The sequence below is a fragment of the Rutilus rutilus genome (genome assembly GCF_951802725.1).
Source record: "Rutilus rutilus genome assembly, chromosome: 3".
NCBI lineage: Eukaryota > Metazoa > Chordata > Actinopteri > Cypriniformes > Leuciscidae > Rutilus > Rutilus rutilus.
The window spans coordinates 29,915,231-29,936,117 of NC_140211.1; the positions used below are offsets into that span (position 1 = coordinate 29,915,231).

The 20,887-nt window shown below is 38.5% G+C and overlaps 1 protein-coding gene across 1 annotated transcript in view; it reads right to left on the minus strand.

Moving 5' to 3' along the window:
• The window catches only part of itfg1 (integrin alpha FG-GAP repeat containing 1), a 134,395-nt gene that overhangs the window by 80,405 nt on the left and 33,103 nt on the right, over nt 1-20,887 (minus strand). The window contains exons 8-9 of the mRNA XM_084403613.1: nt 9,846-9,927; nt 452-546 (exon numbers count right to left, since the gene is read on the minus strand). Coding sequence (XP_084259739.1) covers nt 452-546; nt 9,846-9,927 — 177 coding nt within the window. The remainder of the gene's footprint in view (nt 1-451; nt 547-9,845; nt 9,928-20,887) is intronic.

Genomic DNA, 20,887 nt, shown 5'->3' on the forward strand with positions numbered 1-20,887 from the left:
TTTAATTATCAGTGGGGAAAAGCACAGTTGTGCTGGTTAATATTTTTGTGAAAGCTGTGACAAATTTTTTTTTTTCAGGATTCTTTGAGGAACAAAAAGTTCAAAAGAACAGCATTTATTTAAAATATAAATCTTTTATTTTATTTATTAAAAAAAAACTTACTGACCCCAAACTTTTAAACAGCAGTGTACCCAAATGAACCTAAATAATAAATCATATCAAGAGCTTGTGAATCAGGAAATCTGTATCAATTCCCAATTCCCAACACTTCATTCATCTCTCAAATCAACCCATTGATTTTAAAAACAACTGTGACAATGCTTAAAACAGTGCTGTCACTGTCCTCATAGCACCTCTGAAACCTCACTGACCTTGCTGACAGATCACATGCAAATGAATGAAATGGTGAGCGAAGGTGTGTGACAGAGTAATAATGGAAGGCTTGCGTACCTCTGTCCCTCCAGTCTTGGCTAGGTAAATTGCACTTTTGCCACATGCATCATCCATACAGACCGGCAATAGGTGGTCTTGGGAGCCGTCACCGTCTGAGTAAAAACAGAAAAAGAGAGAGTAAGTGAGAATGGAAGGTGTAAAATGAGGTATATGATACACTAATGCATCTTTTAATTAGCTTTATAATGCTCCTGAATCCAGCATATGGAGATAACATCATGTGATCTTGAGCATGTGTAATGAAGTGTGTAGCAGCCTGGTGCGTAGCAGTTTGTCCTAGTGTCAAAATTATGTCCCTGAGTCTTTATTCCTTCATGTTTACCACTTGCATGCTTGACACAAAGCAACTATTATTTATAAGTAATATTAATAAATCGGGGGGAAAAAAAAGAAAAGAAAAAGAGAACTGGAGGGAGCAGCAGTAAAAAACAAAATAGGAGATATGCAGTGACATTCATAGGATCTACCACACACCAAATAGCCACGTAGATCAGACTGGTAGCCTGCGGAGAGACAGAGAAGTACATGCGCACATGCGCACATGCACACACACCCACACGCTTTTCCATCATGGTGGAGACTTTCCACTTTCAGATTCCTGTAGTGCAACCTGTAAAGCATGATGCTCACCATGCCAGTCATGGGTTTGATAATATATAAAGGCAGCTTACTCAAATATAAAGGTATCTATGTATATTAGGGTTGTCGCAGTTTATATATTACCAGTATTGACCAGTTTGAACAATGAAAAATTGATATCATGTTATTACTGCACATACTTAATATCATAAATAATCCAGCACCAGTCACACTCCAACATAGTAGGTGGCAGTATTGCAACACTGGTTACCACCCGTCATAAAACTGAAAAAAGATGTCAATGCCGTGTGTACGTAGTTACTACCATAGATATCATATAAAGGCTAGATGTCTCGTCCGCGCTGCTGGCCAATGGAGCTCGACATCCGCACACGGCGGCCATCTTAAGACAGGGTGCTCGCTCACTCATAACATGGTGCATGTACTTTTAAATAACCATAACTTGCTCAATTTTCTACCGATTTTCAAACGGTTTGGTTTGTTATAAACGTCAGAGATGTAGCTATTATACTGCATACATATGAATAATTATGTTCAAAATGTTTAAGCATTCAGAATTATAGCCACGTTAATAAAGTTTGTAAGAAACCAAACCGTTTGTAAATCCGTCCAGATTTCAGCGAGATAAGAGGATTTGTGTGCGTGCTGCTCACTCACCTTAATTCACAGAGCCCTGTCCTAAGATGGCCGCCGGTGATGCCGGAAGTGACTCCGCCTTAAGACATCTAGCCTTTATATGATATCTATGGTTACTACTGCTGTAAAAAAAATCACTTCAGAGGAGATGAGAGATGGAAAAAGAGGCACTTTACCTGCTCCTGAAAAAAAGTTAGCTCACCATTGTGGAGTTTTATAGATTCCTTAAAAAGTCTGCAGGAAGTGCCTATCAACAGTAAGCACAAAAGGGTGCAAGACGACAACCTGTTCACCAACATTTGCCTCCATTATCCTGCAGATATTGCCATGGTAGAGAGAGTGAGTTGCATTTACAAGTTTGCTAGCCCTGAAACAGGAAATGTTACATTAAGGTCTTGTGTTGTTAAAGCTCAGTTATCATAGCTCTGGACTTGATTCTCATGGCATTGTTTTCTTTCAGAATTTCTATAGATTACTATATTGCAACAATACTGTTTTCGTGAATCCTTTAGGCCAATGGTTCTCAACCTTTTTTGGGCCAGCGACCCCTATCCAATATCCAGGTCCCTAATCTTCTAACAAGAATAAACACATATGAACAAATCAATTATTATTGTATTATTAATTATTTTTATATCTTGAAACCACCCAAGCAGCGTTTCGCGCTCCGATGTGATGGCGGAATGAATACATTACCAAAATGTGATTGCAGAATATTATCCATCAAATTATCATTTTCTCCTTACTGTCTTGCGAGTTAACAATAATGCCTGACCAGTAAATTACTTGGTGAACAAAGAAAACATTTTGGCATTAGGGATTGGAATTAGTTAATGCCTAAAAATGTAAAAGTTTTACCTTATAAATAGAATTTAGTTTAATTAATTTTAAAATTCGCTGCCGGAGTGAATGGGAACATGATTTATTGAAAATATTTGAAACACTAATTTAAACAGCATATACACCCACCCGAACTTGACTGCACATCATATTTTTGACATTATACTGCTTTCAATCGTAACGCAATAGAAATGAACACAAAAAACCTGCCTAGTGCCCACCTACAACACTGACGGTGGACTTGCGGTCAGGAGTAGAGCGGCTGCGGACGAATGTTTTTATTTTTTTGGAGCGCTGCTGACGTATTCTTTCACGCGCACCATAGACGCGCGTGCACACACAATAAACATCACACTCTGCGCATATGTTTTACAATACAATTTAACATATACATAGTCCTAACACTTTTTAAATAGCCCACTTAAAGTGTTTATTACAAATAAGTTACTAAATGCTTAAAATGAATAAAAGTAAATGAACCAAAAATTTGCGTTATATATTTTAACTCGAGAACGCCCCCCTTTCAAAAATCTTGCTTCCAACGCCCCCCCGTTGAGAACCACTACTTTAGGCTATGATAATAATGTCAATAAAATCTGATATTGTGACAGACCTAATATATATTTACATGTTTAAAAGACCAATTATATACACTGTGCAAGATAATTTTTTTTTTTTACAGAGAATATTGCCAAATCCCAGTGAATAAGCTGAAGGTGACAGTGTTGAGAACACAAATACAAAATATTCTTAAACAGATGTACTGTATGTTGCAAGAAAAGAGAGATGAACACTATGGCTGTCAAAAGAATAAAAATATATATTTCTGGCCAGTCTTTAGAAAACATTATAAAACATGAACAATTTGTAAATTAGTCAATTAGTTAATGTGTTATTTTTATTGTATTTAAAAATATTGAATTGATGTTTTAAGTTAGCAAATTATCTTTAATAGCCCTAAAACCTTTTGCTACATATTTTTTTCACCTCTCTTTTTGCCCTCCTTGCAAACCCTTAGTTTGAATTAAGACATTGTGATTGCACTTTATTTCGATAGTCCACACATTCTACTACTAACTACAGTATAAGTAACTTTGCAAGTACTGTATATGTCAGTTAACTCACATTAGAGTTACTTACAGTCAGTAGAAAGTCTTTTGGGGGACCATCAACATTTACTACAGTCTCAACTAATACTCTAGCAAGAACATGTAAACTACCAGTCATTACTTACAGTTAGTAGAATGTCTAAAGTGAACTATTGAAATAAAGTGTTCCTGACATTATTATGCAGTACGTTAAATAATAAAAAATATATTTTTGCCGGTCTCCACATTCTAGCTGATTTCAAGGGATGTTTGTTCTATAAAACACATATTTCACCAGCAATCAGAGTAAGTCTGCCTTTCACTCTTGAGATAGAGAATATATGCTGGCTTTTGTTTTCTGTATCTTTAAGAGCTTTCTCTCAAAGTACATCAGCAGAAGGACAGACTAAATGTGGCCGTTTGTGTGTCTGTGTGAGAATCAAAGCATGTGTATGCGTACTGTAGACTAGAGGACTACTGTGAGCAAGTTGCTTATTGCTGCTAATGACTACTGCTTCTTGCTATACAGTACACATGCATACGTCTATTAGCTCTAGAAACACACAACAAAAGTCCTTCATGACACACACACACACGCGCACACACACAGAATGTCACGATGACTGGGTGTTAAATGCCACATCACATTGACTTAAAAAAAAAAAGGAAAATGGTAAAAAAGGCCATCTCTGCCATTCGCTACCTTCCTGACTGCGCTGTAGTATTACATATCATTCAGCTAATGAATAATGCATTTGGCTGTCACGTGTAAAAAAAGAAAAGAGCAATTACCATCCTGATAGAGCAGATGGAGAATTTTGTCTAACATATGTTGTGCATTCATAATGACATGTCCATGTCAAGACTGACTACATTCTGACAGTGCATACTCATGAATTATAATTCTTTTGCACTGTAGCCCACACGTGCTAAAGGGTGCGACTCTCACAGTTCTTGCAGCTTGATCTGGATTCTGCACTTTAGTAGACCAGAATTAGATTTTAGTTGATCACTCACCCAATTTAGCGAATTATATATCTTTTTTTAAAGAAAAAAGATAAATCAATAATCAAAATAATATTGTCTACAACAATGCCTCTGTTAAAAAATTAATAATGCTGCTAATTATATATATATAGTCTGTTGACATACCGTCATCATGTCTTGCCATGGGATGAATGTAATGTCAGTTGATGGTCCACTTGGGCTTAATATAGAAATACATTTTTCAAATGAGGAACAAGACAGGTATTGAAGAGTCACAGGCCAGACTCGAACCTGTATCACCAGTATGACCACCAGAACACTCAACTACCACTGCACTACGGCACCATTCCGAACTTATTAACTTGATCAAGTCAAATTGTCCCAAAGAAAAATTCATTTTGTACGTAAAAAGACAAGAGTTCAAGTAATGCTTTTAAAGAACCAATTTCCCCCCCAATTTTTTTTTACATTGCACTACCGTTCTAAAGTTTGGGGTCAGTAAGTTTTTAAAGAAGAATATAGTGAAATATCATTACAATTAATTTAAAGTAATGTATTCCTGTGATGGCAAAGCTGAATTGTCAGCATCATTACTCCAGTCTTCAGTGTCACATGATCCTTCAGAAATCATTCTAATTTGCTGCTCAAGAAACATTTATTATTATCAGTTTAAAACAGTTGTGCTGCTTGCTAAAGGATTCTTTGATGAGTAGAAAAACATTTATTTGAAACAGAATATGAATGAATTTAAATGTCACTTTTGATAAATGTAATTCATCCTTGCTGAATGAGAGTATTAATTAAAAAAGGTAATAACCCCAAATTTTTAAACGGTCGTATTACCGAAAACAGAAAAATAAACAATTAGCACAACCATTTTTTTATTCCCAAAACTATACAGATTTGGTTGGTGAATACAAACAAGTTATATTATATATGAATATTTCATTTGTGTTAAAGTCCCCCTGTAGTCAATAATTTTATCCCTTAAAACTCATCTTTGATAAAAAAAACTTCTTCATGCCTTAAAATAGCTTGAAATGTAACTGCACCCTTCATTTAGTATACCCATGAATATGCAAATTAGCCCCAATCACATGTGCTCAGATATCCACTCGGTCAACTTTACTGTAGTTAACGCTGCTATAATTAATATAATTAATATAATTAGCCTTCTACTTGACTATGTTATCAATCAGCTAATGATGCGCTGCTAATGTTACACAAACCATGTTCCTGTTCACAATCTCAGAGTCAGCTGCTTTCTAAAAATCAGCATCCTTAGAAAAGTTTTGAACAACTCAGAACGTCAGTGGAGAAAGGCATATAGTTCATCATGACACTGTAATCATGCTTCATGCCCCTGCTTCAGAGCAAGATGATGTGCTAAAGCCCGCCCGCATGTTGACGTGATTGTTTACAAGGAAGTTTGTGACGTAAGAAACACTGGCGATTTCAAACCGCATTTTTGAGACTGTCTTTAGATCACTGCAGTTTTTAAGGAGAAAATACTCAGCAATGGTGTTGTTGACTTGTGAATTTGCACATGGTTTGTCTTAAAGCATATTAAAAACACCACATAGACATATAAACAACACAAAAAAATTGATTTTCACCACAGGGGTTCTTTAAAAAAAAATTGTGCTGCCAATAGAATAAAATAATGTCATGATTTCCAACCAGTCTTTAAAAAGCTGAGGAATCAGTGCTGCAATTCAATTCAAGAAAAGAACTTCACCCTTGTATTGCAAGTAAAACTAGACAAACTGAACACTTTTGAACTCTGAAATTCTATAATAATCTCCAACGCACATCAGTCCAGATTCAGACAGCCACAGAGGAGATGGACTATGGGCCTCAGAGCTTACATCACTGCTTGGCAGGCTTGACTAGTGGCATGATGAAATATCTGCTCTGAGATCAGTGCTGTACCATCTGAGGTGGGAGAGAGCATTAGTCCGACCTGCTTGCTACCCAACAGGATTGCGCTTTCCTTCGTTTTTTGAGCGGATTATTCTACACCTGATTTAAACCAGACCGCAAGCCTCTTGCAGTAACTGCTGTAACTGTTTAGCTGGAGTGTTTGGAGCAGAGAGGGATGGCTGGAGAATACTAACGGAGAGAGAGAGAGCGCTAGAAGAGAGGAGATGAGAGAAGGTCACTGGGGTGTATCTTTGATCTGCCACTTAGGTGCGAGACGGAGAAGAGAGCCGTGCCATAACTGACAGGCAGGAGTGTGATCAGAATAACACCCATTTCAAATCAAACAAGCGGACCCTCCCTTCTCTCCCTCCCTCACTCACTTTCTCCATCTCCCCCACCTTCCTCCCACCTCCTTTCACTTCTCAACACAAGGTATACCTTTCACTGCACACCACATTCCTTTCATTTCGTACATTTGAAATGAGTCTTTGAAGCACCTCACTTTCACGATTTCTCTCAGCATTTCACTGGAAGTCATATTAATGTGCAAGTCTACTCGCAGGTGCCGCAAAGCCAACGTTTATTTTTCTAATTAAGTACAAGTTCAAATGTTAGCGGTGAAAAGGGGATAACAAAAGCATAAATCAAGGTTGCGACTTTGATGATCAGTACAATTACACCATTTAAACAAGCCCACGTCCCCGAGGGCAAAGCCTTCAGCCGTTTATAGAAAGCGAAAAGCTGCGGGACCTGTGCTTTCAGCGCCTACTCAAGCCAGCCGAAGGTATAATGTCAGGATCTGTCCTTGGCTTCAGAGGAAGCCATTCGCTTCCCATTACCACCCGCTTAATGGGAGCAGCATCGCTATGATTCACCTGTATTGTGTGTGAGGGGGTGAGAATGCAGCTAAAGCCGGTGTGTATCTGTCTTTACCCTCAGTGCACATCAACTACCGCGCTCTGTCCTGTCAAAGACAATCACCATCAGGGAGCTGCAGCTTGTTCCTCACACCAAATCATCTCATAATGACTGTACAGGCTCCTACACTCACACACTACTGTAGCTAATTGGTGCAGACAGTTTGATGCCTGCGTGTGTGTACTAGACGGTGGTGAAATGCACATGTGGTAAGGGAAGTTAAAAGCTTTGAAGGTAACCAAAGAACAGGTGAAAAACAGGAGAGAAGGATGGAAAAGGACAAAGCCGAGAGAGATGTTGATCATTGGGGTTTGGCAGAGATCTTTGCAGTCCTGTCTCCAGGAGCGCCTCACACTAATCCAACAAAGCCTTTTTCTGTGTGAGCCATATTATTGACTCGGGCACGACACACATCGCGCACATACATGTAGACTAGAGCTCGTCTCACATGCATGTCTCTTTCCATCCCCAACATCATTTATCATCCTAAATCACAGTCTACAGCTCATTCTCTCTTCTCTTTATATCTATCCACTCCCCCAACCTCTTGCTTTGCATCCCTTACCGTCACTGTGACATAATTTCTGTGAAGCGGTAAAGGTCATAAGATGATACATCTCAAAGGTTTTAGATGTCATAATCATAGGTCAGCTTACAAAGGCCACGCATGTCCCAAGTTCCTGCTTACCAGAACACAGTCTAACATAGATTTCACCTACACATGACACCAAACAGATTAGTAAGTGAGGTTATATTTCAGGGTTTCATTTGCAATGGGGTGCTTATTAAAAACTGTTGTCAAAAATTGGTTGGTTCACGTAGTGTTTTAGCGCAGCGCTTCTGTGTTGTACGTCACACGCATCACACACACGACCAGCGTCGGCCAATAGTGAGCCTACGTGGTGACGTGCAACACTGACGCGCTGCGCTATTACACTACGTGAACTCACTCGAGGCCCAGAGAGAAGGAAATGAATAGTGGAATAAAGTCGTTATTTTTGTTTGTTTTTCGCACAAAAAGTATTCTCGTCGCTTGATATACTTAAGATTGAGCCACTGGAGTTGGACATTAACAATGTCTTTAATAACTTTTCTGGGCCAGCAAGTTTCATTCCCTTAGAAGCCTAGAGGAGTGAGCCAGCTCTCAGATTTAATCAAAAATATCTTAATTTGTGTTCCGAAGATGAACGAAAGTCTTACGGGGTTGGAACAACATGAGGGTGAGTAATTACTGACAGAATTTTCATTTTTGGGTGAACTAACCCTTTCAAAAAACATGTTTATATGAGTCTGAGTCTGTTCTCTCGTCTTGTATTGTTTGATTTCTCTTTCTGTTCTGTTCTAGTGTTTGCTGTTAGTTCTTAAATTGGTTCAGTTCTCCTCCATTCACTGTCTGTTTGTTTCTATGGTTACAGATTGATTTGAGTTCTCAGGTGTCTTGCATTGTTGTTGTTTAACATCAGTGTGTTTGTGGTTGTGTTCTCTTATATTGTATAAGAACATACTCTTTAGTGTTATTCTCCAGTTTAATGTTTGACCTGTTTCAGTATCTCCTTCTTCGTGCGCTTCATTACAGCCACCGACCGTGACAATATAGTTTTTAAGTTAGATATTTTAGTACATCAAGTTAAAATGAAAATGAGACCTTTTGCCATGGTAATTAATTAATTATTTTATTTCATTTTATTTCAGTTAACATATATATTTTTTCCAAGTAATGAAAATGTTTTTATTACAGTTTTAGTTAACTTTAATAACCCCGATGGCAACAGTCCTCAAAAAAGCATCATAACATTGACTGATTGTGAGTTTAATGAAAAAAAACTAAAAACATCCTGCTTAAAACTATCAACCTTTGAAGCTCTTTGCTCTGTAAACACCATAACAGCTTGAAGTGACATTTTCCAAAATGACAAAAGAAAGAGTTCAGAGAAAACAGATTAAAGAGTGCAGTGAAGGGCTCTTGTTTGGTCAGATAAGTTAGCTTTGAATATAAAGGCCAAGCCCCTGAGAAGCAGCTCAGTTGAACACATTCAATCTTTTAGGTCATTTCACTTTGCTTATCAATCATTTATGCTATGTGTGATTTCACTGCCGGTGTCATCCCAGCTATCAGTGGGATGCTTTTGGAAAGGGGAAATTTGTATTGTTAATATTTAATAGGATCCCACAGGAGCTTATATTCAATTTGGCACCATGTGTGTGCGTTGAATTTATGTGTTGTGCATGCATTGCCGTTAAAGACTCAGGGCTACTTTCAGATTCTGAACTGAATCAGAATTGAACATATTATGCATGAATTATCCCAGAAATCACAGCCAGTTTTTTGGTCGTATCGAAGTGAATGCATGTAATGCCACATCTAAACACAACACAAACAGAGATCTGCTACTACTCACCGAAGTCTACGAAAGCAGACTGACCCACTTTCATTGCATTCTGCGGTGCTTTTCCAAGCAGGCTTCTGATGAAGTTCCCGTCCTAACGAACAGAAAGATTTAACAGGATTAAAACACACACTTTCATTTCCTTTCATGCAGAGCTTACAACTGTAGAAAAAAAAACCCCTTGTGCTTCAGCAGCAGGAGCAAAATTCCTCTAATTTCTAAAATGTCAGCGGAGCTGTCGGAACTGAGCTTATAATTTAGTGCATCTGAAAAGCACAGCCGCTGTGGGCACGATGGTGAAGAAGCCCAGGCTGACACGGGTGGGGGAGGGTTGCTTGGAGTCTGCACTGCCCGATGGACAGTACGAGACAATGCAGCAAGACAAAACAATGTGTGGACTGACAATCTGAACAGCGAATTTAAAGGGGAGGTTACCATCTGATTGACAGGCCATGAGGCAGTGGGGCAAAGAGAGCAGAAGTAACTGACAGCAGACGTGCAGTGTAGGTGTGGACTGAAGGTGAGAAGACTGGTAGGTAGCAGGGGTCACAGAATGATGGCTAATTGGAGTACAGAGAGGTCAGAGGGCAGGGTAAGGCTACTGTGCACATTGATTAGCCCATGTAAGCCAAAGCACAGCATGGCACCGGTGATCAAAGCGAGTCCGGGAAAAACCCGCTAAGACAGGAGCTTCTGAAAAGCCTGAGAGACTGTATGCTGAGCAGAGGCCTCTACAAAAAAAAAAAAAATCCAATACAGTGAACTGACTGTCCACCACAATAATGTGAAGCAGACAGCAGAGAGACACATACGTTTCACAAGGACCAGATCAAAGCCACACTACTACTGAGTCATTCATTACGTCAGACTACAGGTCTTACAGGGTACGGACAGAGAAGAGAGTTGAAAGAGCATATCAGAATGAATGAACAAAACAACATAGTTTTTATGTTGTTTATGTTTATGTGCTTTTACAATGCATGTAAATGCAAATCTGAACATTTTATAACGAATACATAAATGCTTGTAAGCTCCGGGAGAGAGTGGTACAGATAAACACACCATGTATCATAGCGTACATGTTTTAAACATTTAAATAGACAAATTACAAAGTAGTAAAAATGTGTATGATTCTGCACTCATTTCATTAGAGTTTACACTCATTTGTGTATCATATCTTACAAGGTTTTAAACACTTAACAAGATATATCAAATAGTAGAAAATGAGCATGATGCAGTATTTTAGTTGATATTACTCCTGGCAGGCTCTGATTAAGAGGCGCATAGAGGCAACATGGCTATTAGATTTCCGATCGTGCTGCGCTCATTTCATTAAAGAGTTTACACTCATTGACTTCACACAGTCATTATAGCGTAACGATTTTAGTGGTTTATGTAAAATATCATGCTATGCTTTTCACTGGCTCACCTGTTATCCATCAAACAGGAGTTGTGACTGTATCTGTTGAATAGGTTTCCAGTTATTTGGTAGGATTCGTTATTCGTCTCGGTTTCAATGCTGCCCTGTGCATTTAATTTATAAAATTGCTTTGCTACTGAATTACTACATAATATTTCTCAGCAACGCAATTAAACTCACAGTTTTACAGTTAGAGAGACGCGTAGAGTAGTGAGATGCTGCACAGACAGGTAATTCACATGTGCACTATCTCTTTATGTCTCTTGATAACTCTTTAAAAAAAATGTCAATGTCAATAATTAATTAAAGGTACACTGTCTACATTCACACCGCAAGCCTTAAAGGGGTTACAGTAGTTCACCCAAAAATGAAAATTCTTTCATTACTCGCCCTCATGTCGTTCCCAACTCGTAAGACTTTCGTTCATCTACTGAACACACACAAACATTTTTGTTGAAATCTGAGAATCCATATGAATTGAGTGGTTTAGTCCAAAATTCGATCGCTTTTCTATGATGAACAGATTTGAATTTAAGCTTTTATTCACATATAAACATTCATCAACTCAAACATCAGTTGTGGTAAACAGAAGCTCAAACATGTTTGCTACAGAGGAGAGTCTGCTGACAAAAAAAGAACATGACAGTCACAGAGCTAGTAAAAAAAAAACAAGAATTAACACTGGTTTAGCTTTTTAGAGATGGTGAGAGCTGAGGGATCTGAAAGCGGTGGAGAGTTGCTGTTGGTGAGCAAGGTATTTGCCCATGAGTGGTACTTTATTGAACAGATAAAATGCCATATGTAGCTCTCTAACAGAGTTCATAGTAAGGCAGTATCTATTGTGAAGGGCCATTTCATTATGGTTGTTGTAGCGCTGCGCTGGAATTAAATTTTCAAGGAAGTACCGTGTCTATCAATGGGTAAAGCTACAGTACCGTTTTGAGCTGTCAGCTTGAGATCCTTTCCATCAAAACTGGTTATCTCTGAAGCCTAGTAGTGAATGTTTTGTGAGCAGTGGGATAATCTTCATGCACACTGTCACGCAGAGCCGAAGTACAAAACAAAACAATGGGTGCATCTGAATCAACACTCAAGCTTCCTAGGTCGTGAATCAGTATATTGTGTACACGAACTCAGGCACTGGTAAGGACAGGCTCACTACACATTGACGGCTTATTTCCGACGACATGACAACGTCCTCATTGTACAACATCACTACTGGTATTTATGAACAACAGCAGAACTAACATCTTTATTATATTATTTGTTAATGCTATTTAAAGTACATTATGATAAATAATTTGCTTGTTACAAATACAGTATGTGCAACATTTCAGCTATAAATAAATGATAAATATAAGATAGATTATGTTTATTAGTGATTTATGTTTATGCTGACATATATTTTATAAACCAATTAAATAATGGTTTAGTAAAAAAAAAAAAAAAAAAAAAAAAATCATTATGTGTAGTAAGTTGGCTCACATGATTTAAGTTTCACAGTTTAAACTTCCGTTAAGGGAAAATAGTTATCATCTATGCTCCCTGGTTTTCACGGTGCATTGTGTGACTTTTCAGGGAACGAACGTTTCAGTGAACCGGAAGGATTTTGCAATTGAGACAGCCCTTAAAATGTCCGATTCTGATCAGTGCCCTGATTACTGAATTAGGGAGCTGATTGAGATGAACCCAAACCCAATGCAGTTTTGTTTTTTAACTGCTAGAGGGCCAACAGTTACATAGTGTATCTTTAAAATAAATGCAATCTTACTGCACTATATCTTTGTGTTCGATTTAAAGTGGGCATAATCCAAAGCTAGGTGCATTATATAATTTTAAAGGACTTTGCAGAGGCAACTCGTTATATATGTATATATATATATATATATACACACACACACACACACACACACACATACGCACATATACATTTACACACACACACACACACACACACACACACACACAGTATTAATTACAATATAAATAATTTTATTTACTATTACCATTTATACATGATGTTAAATGTGCACATTAAGATAATCAATGTGTATTAAGTGTTTCAAGAGCTAGCTGGCACAGCTTGTGTTCACTCTCCAGTGTTTTTTTCCAACACTACACGAGAACACTCCCCCTTCCACCACATCAACCTGTAACTGACCATAAATCGCTTCATTACCTCCAGTGCCATCTGAGGCTCAGTCAGCACAAAACACCTCGGTCTAATCACTTCAGCTCGACCAGATGCAGTGTTTCTGTCAGCTTTCAAAGTCTTTTAAAACCAAGATGGCAGGGTGGTAACTGGTCTCATTATATGTGGTGACACATACTGCTTTAGAACACAATTTGAGAGGGGAATAGGGGAAAAATATAAAAACACACTAAATGAGGAGTTTCTGTGAATCTTGTTTCTGATATTATTTTTAAATAATGAAACTCTTGGTTTTAAAGTCACCATGAAATCAAAATGGACAATTCTTATTTAAGGAATATATCAGTATTTATTATAAATGACTTATCTGTGCATATCATTATTATAATTTTTTTTAAATTCATGTGCCCTTGTAATCTTTAATCAAAATAACTAACTTCCCCTCCCTTTTGCAGGGACATCTCGTCTGATGACGTGTTTACAGGCATGAGGGCGAGACAACCTGTCACTCGCATGAGATCACAGTAATAGCAAACCACAACCATCCAACGATCCTATCAATTTCTATATATATATATATATATATATATATATATATATATATACATATACGTAACAATAGGGAAGAAAAGACTATCCCAACTTTCATTTCATGTGGACTCGAGATGCATGACTTGGACTTGACTTGGGATCAAGTCCCAAATTTGAGGACTTAAGACTTGACAGACTTTGACACCAATGACTCGAGATTTGACTCAGACTTGAGCCCTGTGACTTGGAAAGTCTTTATGACCTACCTTCTTAAACCAAAGATCAGAGTTGGGATCAGTATAAGATGGCAACTGAAACGTATGGTCACACCGGTATGATTACACTGGCACTGCGTCAGAGTCGCTCGTTTTCAATCACATAATGTTCATTTAATGTATCAGACATTTTAATACGTACTAGCAAACCATTTATAATTTAAAACAAACACACACTGGTGTCTATGGAGGCAGCAGAGTTAACCTTTCAAACGTAATTTGAAGACGTTTATTAACGTCAAATATACATTGTATAACTATAAAGTTTCTTCTTCTCCCTGTTCACAAGCCACTCATTTTCATGTCTTTCAGCAAGGTAGCGCAACTATAGCCGCTGAACTTAGCGATCAACTGTGATCATATAAACTTGTTTAAAACACAAAATACATTTACCTGAGAATCTGAATATCAGATATTTTACAATCTAGTTAACAAGTTTATGAAGATTTAGAGTGAGTAACATTTAACAACAATGTCCAATTTTGTGAGGCAACTAAAAACGCACACACAGAGGTAAGTTGAAATTGATATGGTTCTGGCGTGAATTATTTTGCATGTATTATTGCCTAAACCAGCTAAATATACAGTGACCGTGGTGTTGGGCATATTCGGTTTACTTAGTTTTGTTGTGACCACGACATATTAATTCAACCCCTGGGATTATTCAAATATTAACATTTTATTATGAAAGTGAATGTGACACATGAAGGCCAAGTATGGTTTTCCCATCCAAGTTAATGCACACATATTAGGAGTAGTGAGTAGTGAACACACACACACACACACACACTGCAAACCGTGAACACACACACACACACACACACACCCCCCGAGCAGTGGGCAGCCATTTTGCTGTGACGCCCGGGGAGCAATTGGGGGTTAGGTACCTTGCTCAAGGGCACCTGACCATCATTTACTGCCGGTATTGAGAATCGAACCCGCAACATTCGGATTACCAGTCTGACTCTCTAATAGCAGGTATGGGGCGGGGCGACACGTGCAGCCCCGCCCCGATCTGCAGGCTGCAGCCAGGTGTTCTCGCTCTGATTTGAACGCTCTGTTTGAAGGGGCGTGTCTGCTGTGAGACTTCAGTGTAAACGCTGCTGTGATTGGCTGACATCTTTACATATGAAATAGCAGTATTACATGTGGAACTCTCTCAAAAACTTTTTGAATGTTTTTACTATTACAGCCCTCAAGATTAACTAATCTTAAAAAGTGCTGCTTATAGCATTATATTTAGATGTATGGCATTATATTTAGATCGGGGCATGAAAGGTTGCAGTGATGAGCATTGTAGCCGATCACAGACATGTTGAGCGCATGAATGCAGTCATGAATGAAGCATGAATCTCATCATTGTAACTCGATTTCTGCACACTAACGAATGCTTTTATCATAACTAACAGAGCAAACACGATGTAAATTAGATTAGTTTATTATTACAGGAGTTTTGGCGGAAGTCCATAACTCATGCTGCCTTCACGTGCTATCGGAAATGTCCTACTTCCCACTTCTAAAGTAGTGATTATGAGCTCATCGCATTCAAATTTTGACTTGAGAGGGCATTTATGTCAAATTTTTTAATCAGGAAAGTAAACTAGTATTTACGATAATTCCGATAGTATGTGAAGGCAGTATAAGTCACTGATAAACTTGTGCTGTTTGACAGTTCCAGCGACTGAAGGGAGCGTTCTTTGATCGCTTTCTATATATTTCAATATTTTCAATATTTTTAATCACAGTTTAAATAACAGAATATTTTCATGCTATTAAGAGAAACTAAGTTTACAAAGAACATCTGACTGTACATGAATCATTATATCAGAAATCACTGGTCACAGATCAGCCATTATAATTAACATGGTTACTTGCATGTTGTCACATTACTGTTGAGACTGTTTCATATCATATCATAAGTCTGTTTGCAAAGCCTGCACTGAAATTGCAAATAATTTACTAAAGAATCCACAGTGAAATGTACTGAATACAAATAAATAATGCTCAACTGAGAATTTCACATAGTTGAAAATAAATAACCACGTTCCTAGCAATAGGATCCTTTGGAAGGTAATGTCGTTTTTAGTCGAGTGATCCTGTATCTCTCCTCTCTCCTCGTCATCTCACTAACACTAAAAACAGCTTTTATTGTAACCAAGCCCAGCGAACGACTGGTTGTGGAATGTGCGATCAAACTTGCGATGATGAAGTAAGTAGGTGTCGATTTTCTTCTACAGATTTGCAGTCTTTAGTTTCACTATTACACCTTACCTCTTATATATCAAAAGCTCAAGGAAAATTTGATTTCTCAGTTCATGACCCCTTTAAGATTTGTCCGTATTGACTCGGGACTTGACTCGAGACTTACTTGACTTGACTTGCAAAACAATGACTTGGTCCCACCTCTGCCAACTATTAAGAAATAAACTGGGCCATGTGAAATTGAGGTCAACTGTGGCACATGTATTTAATCCTATAATATATAAAATATTAAATTGTGCTAATAAAATATTTTAAAATGTACGTTCATAGAAAGAGATATATTTTGCACCACTGTGTACGGTATGTGTTATGTCTTTTTGTAGTGGTTGTCCCACTTGATAAACGGAGCTGGTTTATGTGGCAGCTCTTTGCCTGAGGGCTTTGTTCATAATTCTTGTAAAGAGCAAAACTCAAGTGCCTCCTTCCTTCTGTGTGGACAGTGTTTATCCATCTCCATTGAAAACTCCCTTGAGCCTTCGCTCTGAAACTGCAGGCATGCATCTGGCGGTATAATATCGATTGGTGTATGATTGCGGGAGGCAGTAATGTGATTGTGGCTTATGTAAAGATAATGGTGACTTGACTCGCTCACCCTAATCTTCTCCGAGTAGAATGAGGCCGTGTTGAGTCACAGGGTCTGTCTCATTGGATTGATTGAACACTGATGTTAATAGGAAGGGGCTGTAACACTGGCATGTTGGCCTTAGGGGGTTGTGAGTAAATGTGTGTGCATTGCTGGAAAATGACTAGATAGAATCAGTGCCCTTAAAGGGGGTGGGGAGGGGGGGATTTCACAATCAAAAGATTTAGAAGAAATTAATATCAGAATGAAATTAAATTTCCATTTCTAAGAACTTACTGGTTTATTGGAGGTAATTTTGCTCTGGCTTATTAAATATACAGAAGGGACAATATACAAAACTGAAAAGATCTGTCATTTTCTCATGTTGTTTACTCAAGTCATTTAAAATCTGCATGACACCGTGTCCTAACCAGACGCGATGCGATAAAATTCCAGAGACAAATAATTTGTCTGTCCACACAGACAAATTCGCGACTGCGAGATGTGTCAAAATCAATCAAAACCCACAGCCAATCAGATCAGCATGTGGGCGGAGTCTAACGCCAAGTGCACAGCACCAGAGAGTAACCCTAACTTGATGGCAATTGCAAGAAAATGGATAAGTAGGCTACATAATCAAATTCACAAATATTACACATTTAAACATTGTTAAAAATACATAGGCTACTGAGTTACTAAAACAATCTTTGTCAAAGAATACACTTGTTTGTTTACTGTTGCATTTCTTTAATTTCAAGATCTGAGGTGAATTATCCATTGTTGCTTTTACAGCTAACGTTACAAAGCTGGGAGCACTAAATGATATTTAAAGTCACATTGCATGCTTTTAAAGCACACAAACAGTACCTGAGATTATCATTGCCACACTTTGTGTTTGTTGTTCCAGCGCGACGTCGAAAAAAAAAAAAAAAAAGTTTCTAAAATAGAATCGTCGTATTTCGCCGTCGCGGCTGGTTAGGGCAAAAACTCTGATTAACATGGAAAAGATACCTTTTATCGCACGTCGCAGCGTCACATGTAGTTAGGACACGGTGTGACTTTCTTACAAAGATATTTTGAAAAAAAAATGTAAATGAAAGTTAACGTTAAGAGTCAAATACTTTCATTGTATGGACAAAAACTTTTATTTTTTGTAAAGTACATTTCGGAACAACGTGAGATAAAATAAATCATGACAGAATTTACATTTTTGAGGTGATAAGGATTTTTAACGAACCGGAGGAACCTTTTCATAGTTCCTAGAAATATTGGCGGAAGTACCCGGTTTTTGGCATGTTCGCACCGAAGGAACTAGGGACGATTTTAGTTATAGGAACTCCTTTTGGGGGAACAAAATTAGCTCCTACTTCAGAGTAGGGTCTAAACCAGCACTATAGTGTACACTGATTGACCGAACGCAAACTAAACACCAGCACCCGCCATTTAAAAAAAAGCCATGTATACACACAGATTATAGCATGTACAGTGAGGAAAATAAGTATTTGAACACCCTGCTATTTTGCAAGTTCTCCCACTTGGAAATCATGGTGGGGTCTGAAATTGTCATCGTAGGTGCATGTCCACTGTGAGAGACATAATCTAAAAAAATAAATCCAGAAATCACAATATATGATTTTTTAACTATTTATTTGTATGATACAGCTGCAAATAAGTATTTGAACACCTGTCTATCAGCTAGAATTCTGACCCTCAAAGACCTGTTAGTCTGCCTTTAAAATGTCCACCTCCACTCCATTTATTATCCTAAATTAGATGCACCTGTTTGAGGTCGTTAGCTGCATAGAGACACCTGTCCACCCCATACAATCAGTAAGAATCCAACTACTAACATGGCCAAGACCAAAGAGCTGTCCAAAGACACTAGAGACAAAATTGTACACCTCCACAAGGCTGGAAAGGGCTACGGGGAAATTGCCAAGCAGCTTGGTGAAAAAAGGTCCACTGTTGGAGCAATCATTAGAAAATGGAAGAAGCTAAACATGTCTGTCAATCTCCCTCGGACTGGGGTCCATGCAAGATCTCACCTCGTGGGGTCTCAATGATCCTAAGAAAGGTGAGAAATCAGCCCAGAACTACACGGGAGGAGCTGGTCAATGACCTGAAAAGAGCTGGGACCACCGTTTCCAAGGTTACTGTTTGGTAATACACTAAGACGTCATGGTTTGAAATCATGCATGGCACGGAAGGTTCCCCTGCTTAAACCAGCACATGTCAAGGCCCATCTTAAGTTTGCCAATGACCATTTGGATGATCCAGAGGAGTCATGGGAGAAAGTCATGTGGTCAGATGAGACCAAAATAGAACTTTCTGGTCATAATTCCACTAAACGTGTTTGGAGGAAGAAGAATGATGAGTACCATCCCAAGAACACCATCCCTACTGTGAAGCATGGGGGTGGTAGCATCATGCTTTGGGTGTGTTTTTCTGCACATGGGACAGGGCGACTGCACTGTATTAAGGAGAGGATGACCGGGGCCATGTATTGCGAGATTTTGGGGAACAACCTCCTTCCCTCAGTTAGAGCATTGAAGATGGGTCGAGGCTGGGTCTTCCAACATGACAATGACCCGAAGCACACAGCCAGGATAACCAAGGAGTGGCTCTGTAAGAAGCATATCAAGGTTCTGGCGTGGCTTAGCCAGTCTCCAGACCTAAACCCAATAGAGAATCTTTGGAGGGAGCTCAAACTCCGTGTTTCTCAGCGACAGCCCAGAAACCTGACTGATCTAGAGAAGATCTGTGTGGAGGAGTGGGCCAAAATCCCTCCTGCAGTGTGTGCAAACCTGGTGAAAAACTACAGGAAACGTTTGACCTCTGTAATTGCAAACAAAGGCTACTGTACCAAATATTAACATTGATTTTCTCAGGTGTTCAAATACTTATTTGCAGCTGTATCATACAAATAAATAGTTAAAAAATCATACATTGTGATTTCTGGATTTTTTTTTTTAGATTATGTCTCTCACAGTGGACATGCACCTACGATGACAATTTCAGACCACTCCATGATTTCTAAGTGGGAGAACTTGCAAAATAGCAGGGTGTTCAAATACTTATTTTCCTCACTGTATATACTTACTGCACAAACTAACTCAACGAACATGGAAAACTGTGACAGATGAACCACTCAACCTTTGCGCTAAGGAGAAAATCCAACACAACATTAAACCAAGCAAAACATGATTATGAATTTCTGCTCAGTTAACGACATTGGACACCAACCAACCACACAGCAAAAGCTAATACTTTTTCATAGAACTGTTATACAAAGAAAGTAGACAGTATATCTAATAAACTATTAGACAGGACTGTTAAACAGATCATAAACTAGGCTCTGGTGTTCTCAGCACTGTCAAAATAAAAGTCACAGCAACAAGCGCGGCTTCCTACTGGCGGTGTGAATGCAACCAGGAAAATGGCCCTAGTGGAACCTTTAAATCTCAAGCTCCATCCCATCATCCACATGGCAATTTCTAAAAAAGCTCACCCTCCAAAGACACGTCCACTAACCCCATATCAGCAATACCAGATCATGGACAAATATTTAAAGATTTTTATTAATGTTTCAGCTGGCCTGGGCCTGAACTTAGATTATCTTATAGACAGGAAATGTTTTACAATCATTCTGATCCTCCTCGCTACAGGCAGTTAAAAAACGGCCAGGCAGCACTATTGAAATTGTAAAAGCTATAAAGGATGATGTGCCATAACGTTCTCTGAGGGCTGTTGGACTGAGGCGTTTAGCTAACGCTTACTAAATGCTGAACCTCGCAGTTTGACGATCATTAACAAACAGAATGCATTCTGATATAATAGCCGCTATGCATTTTA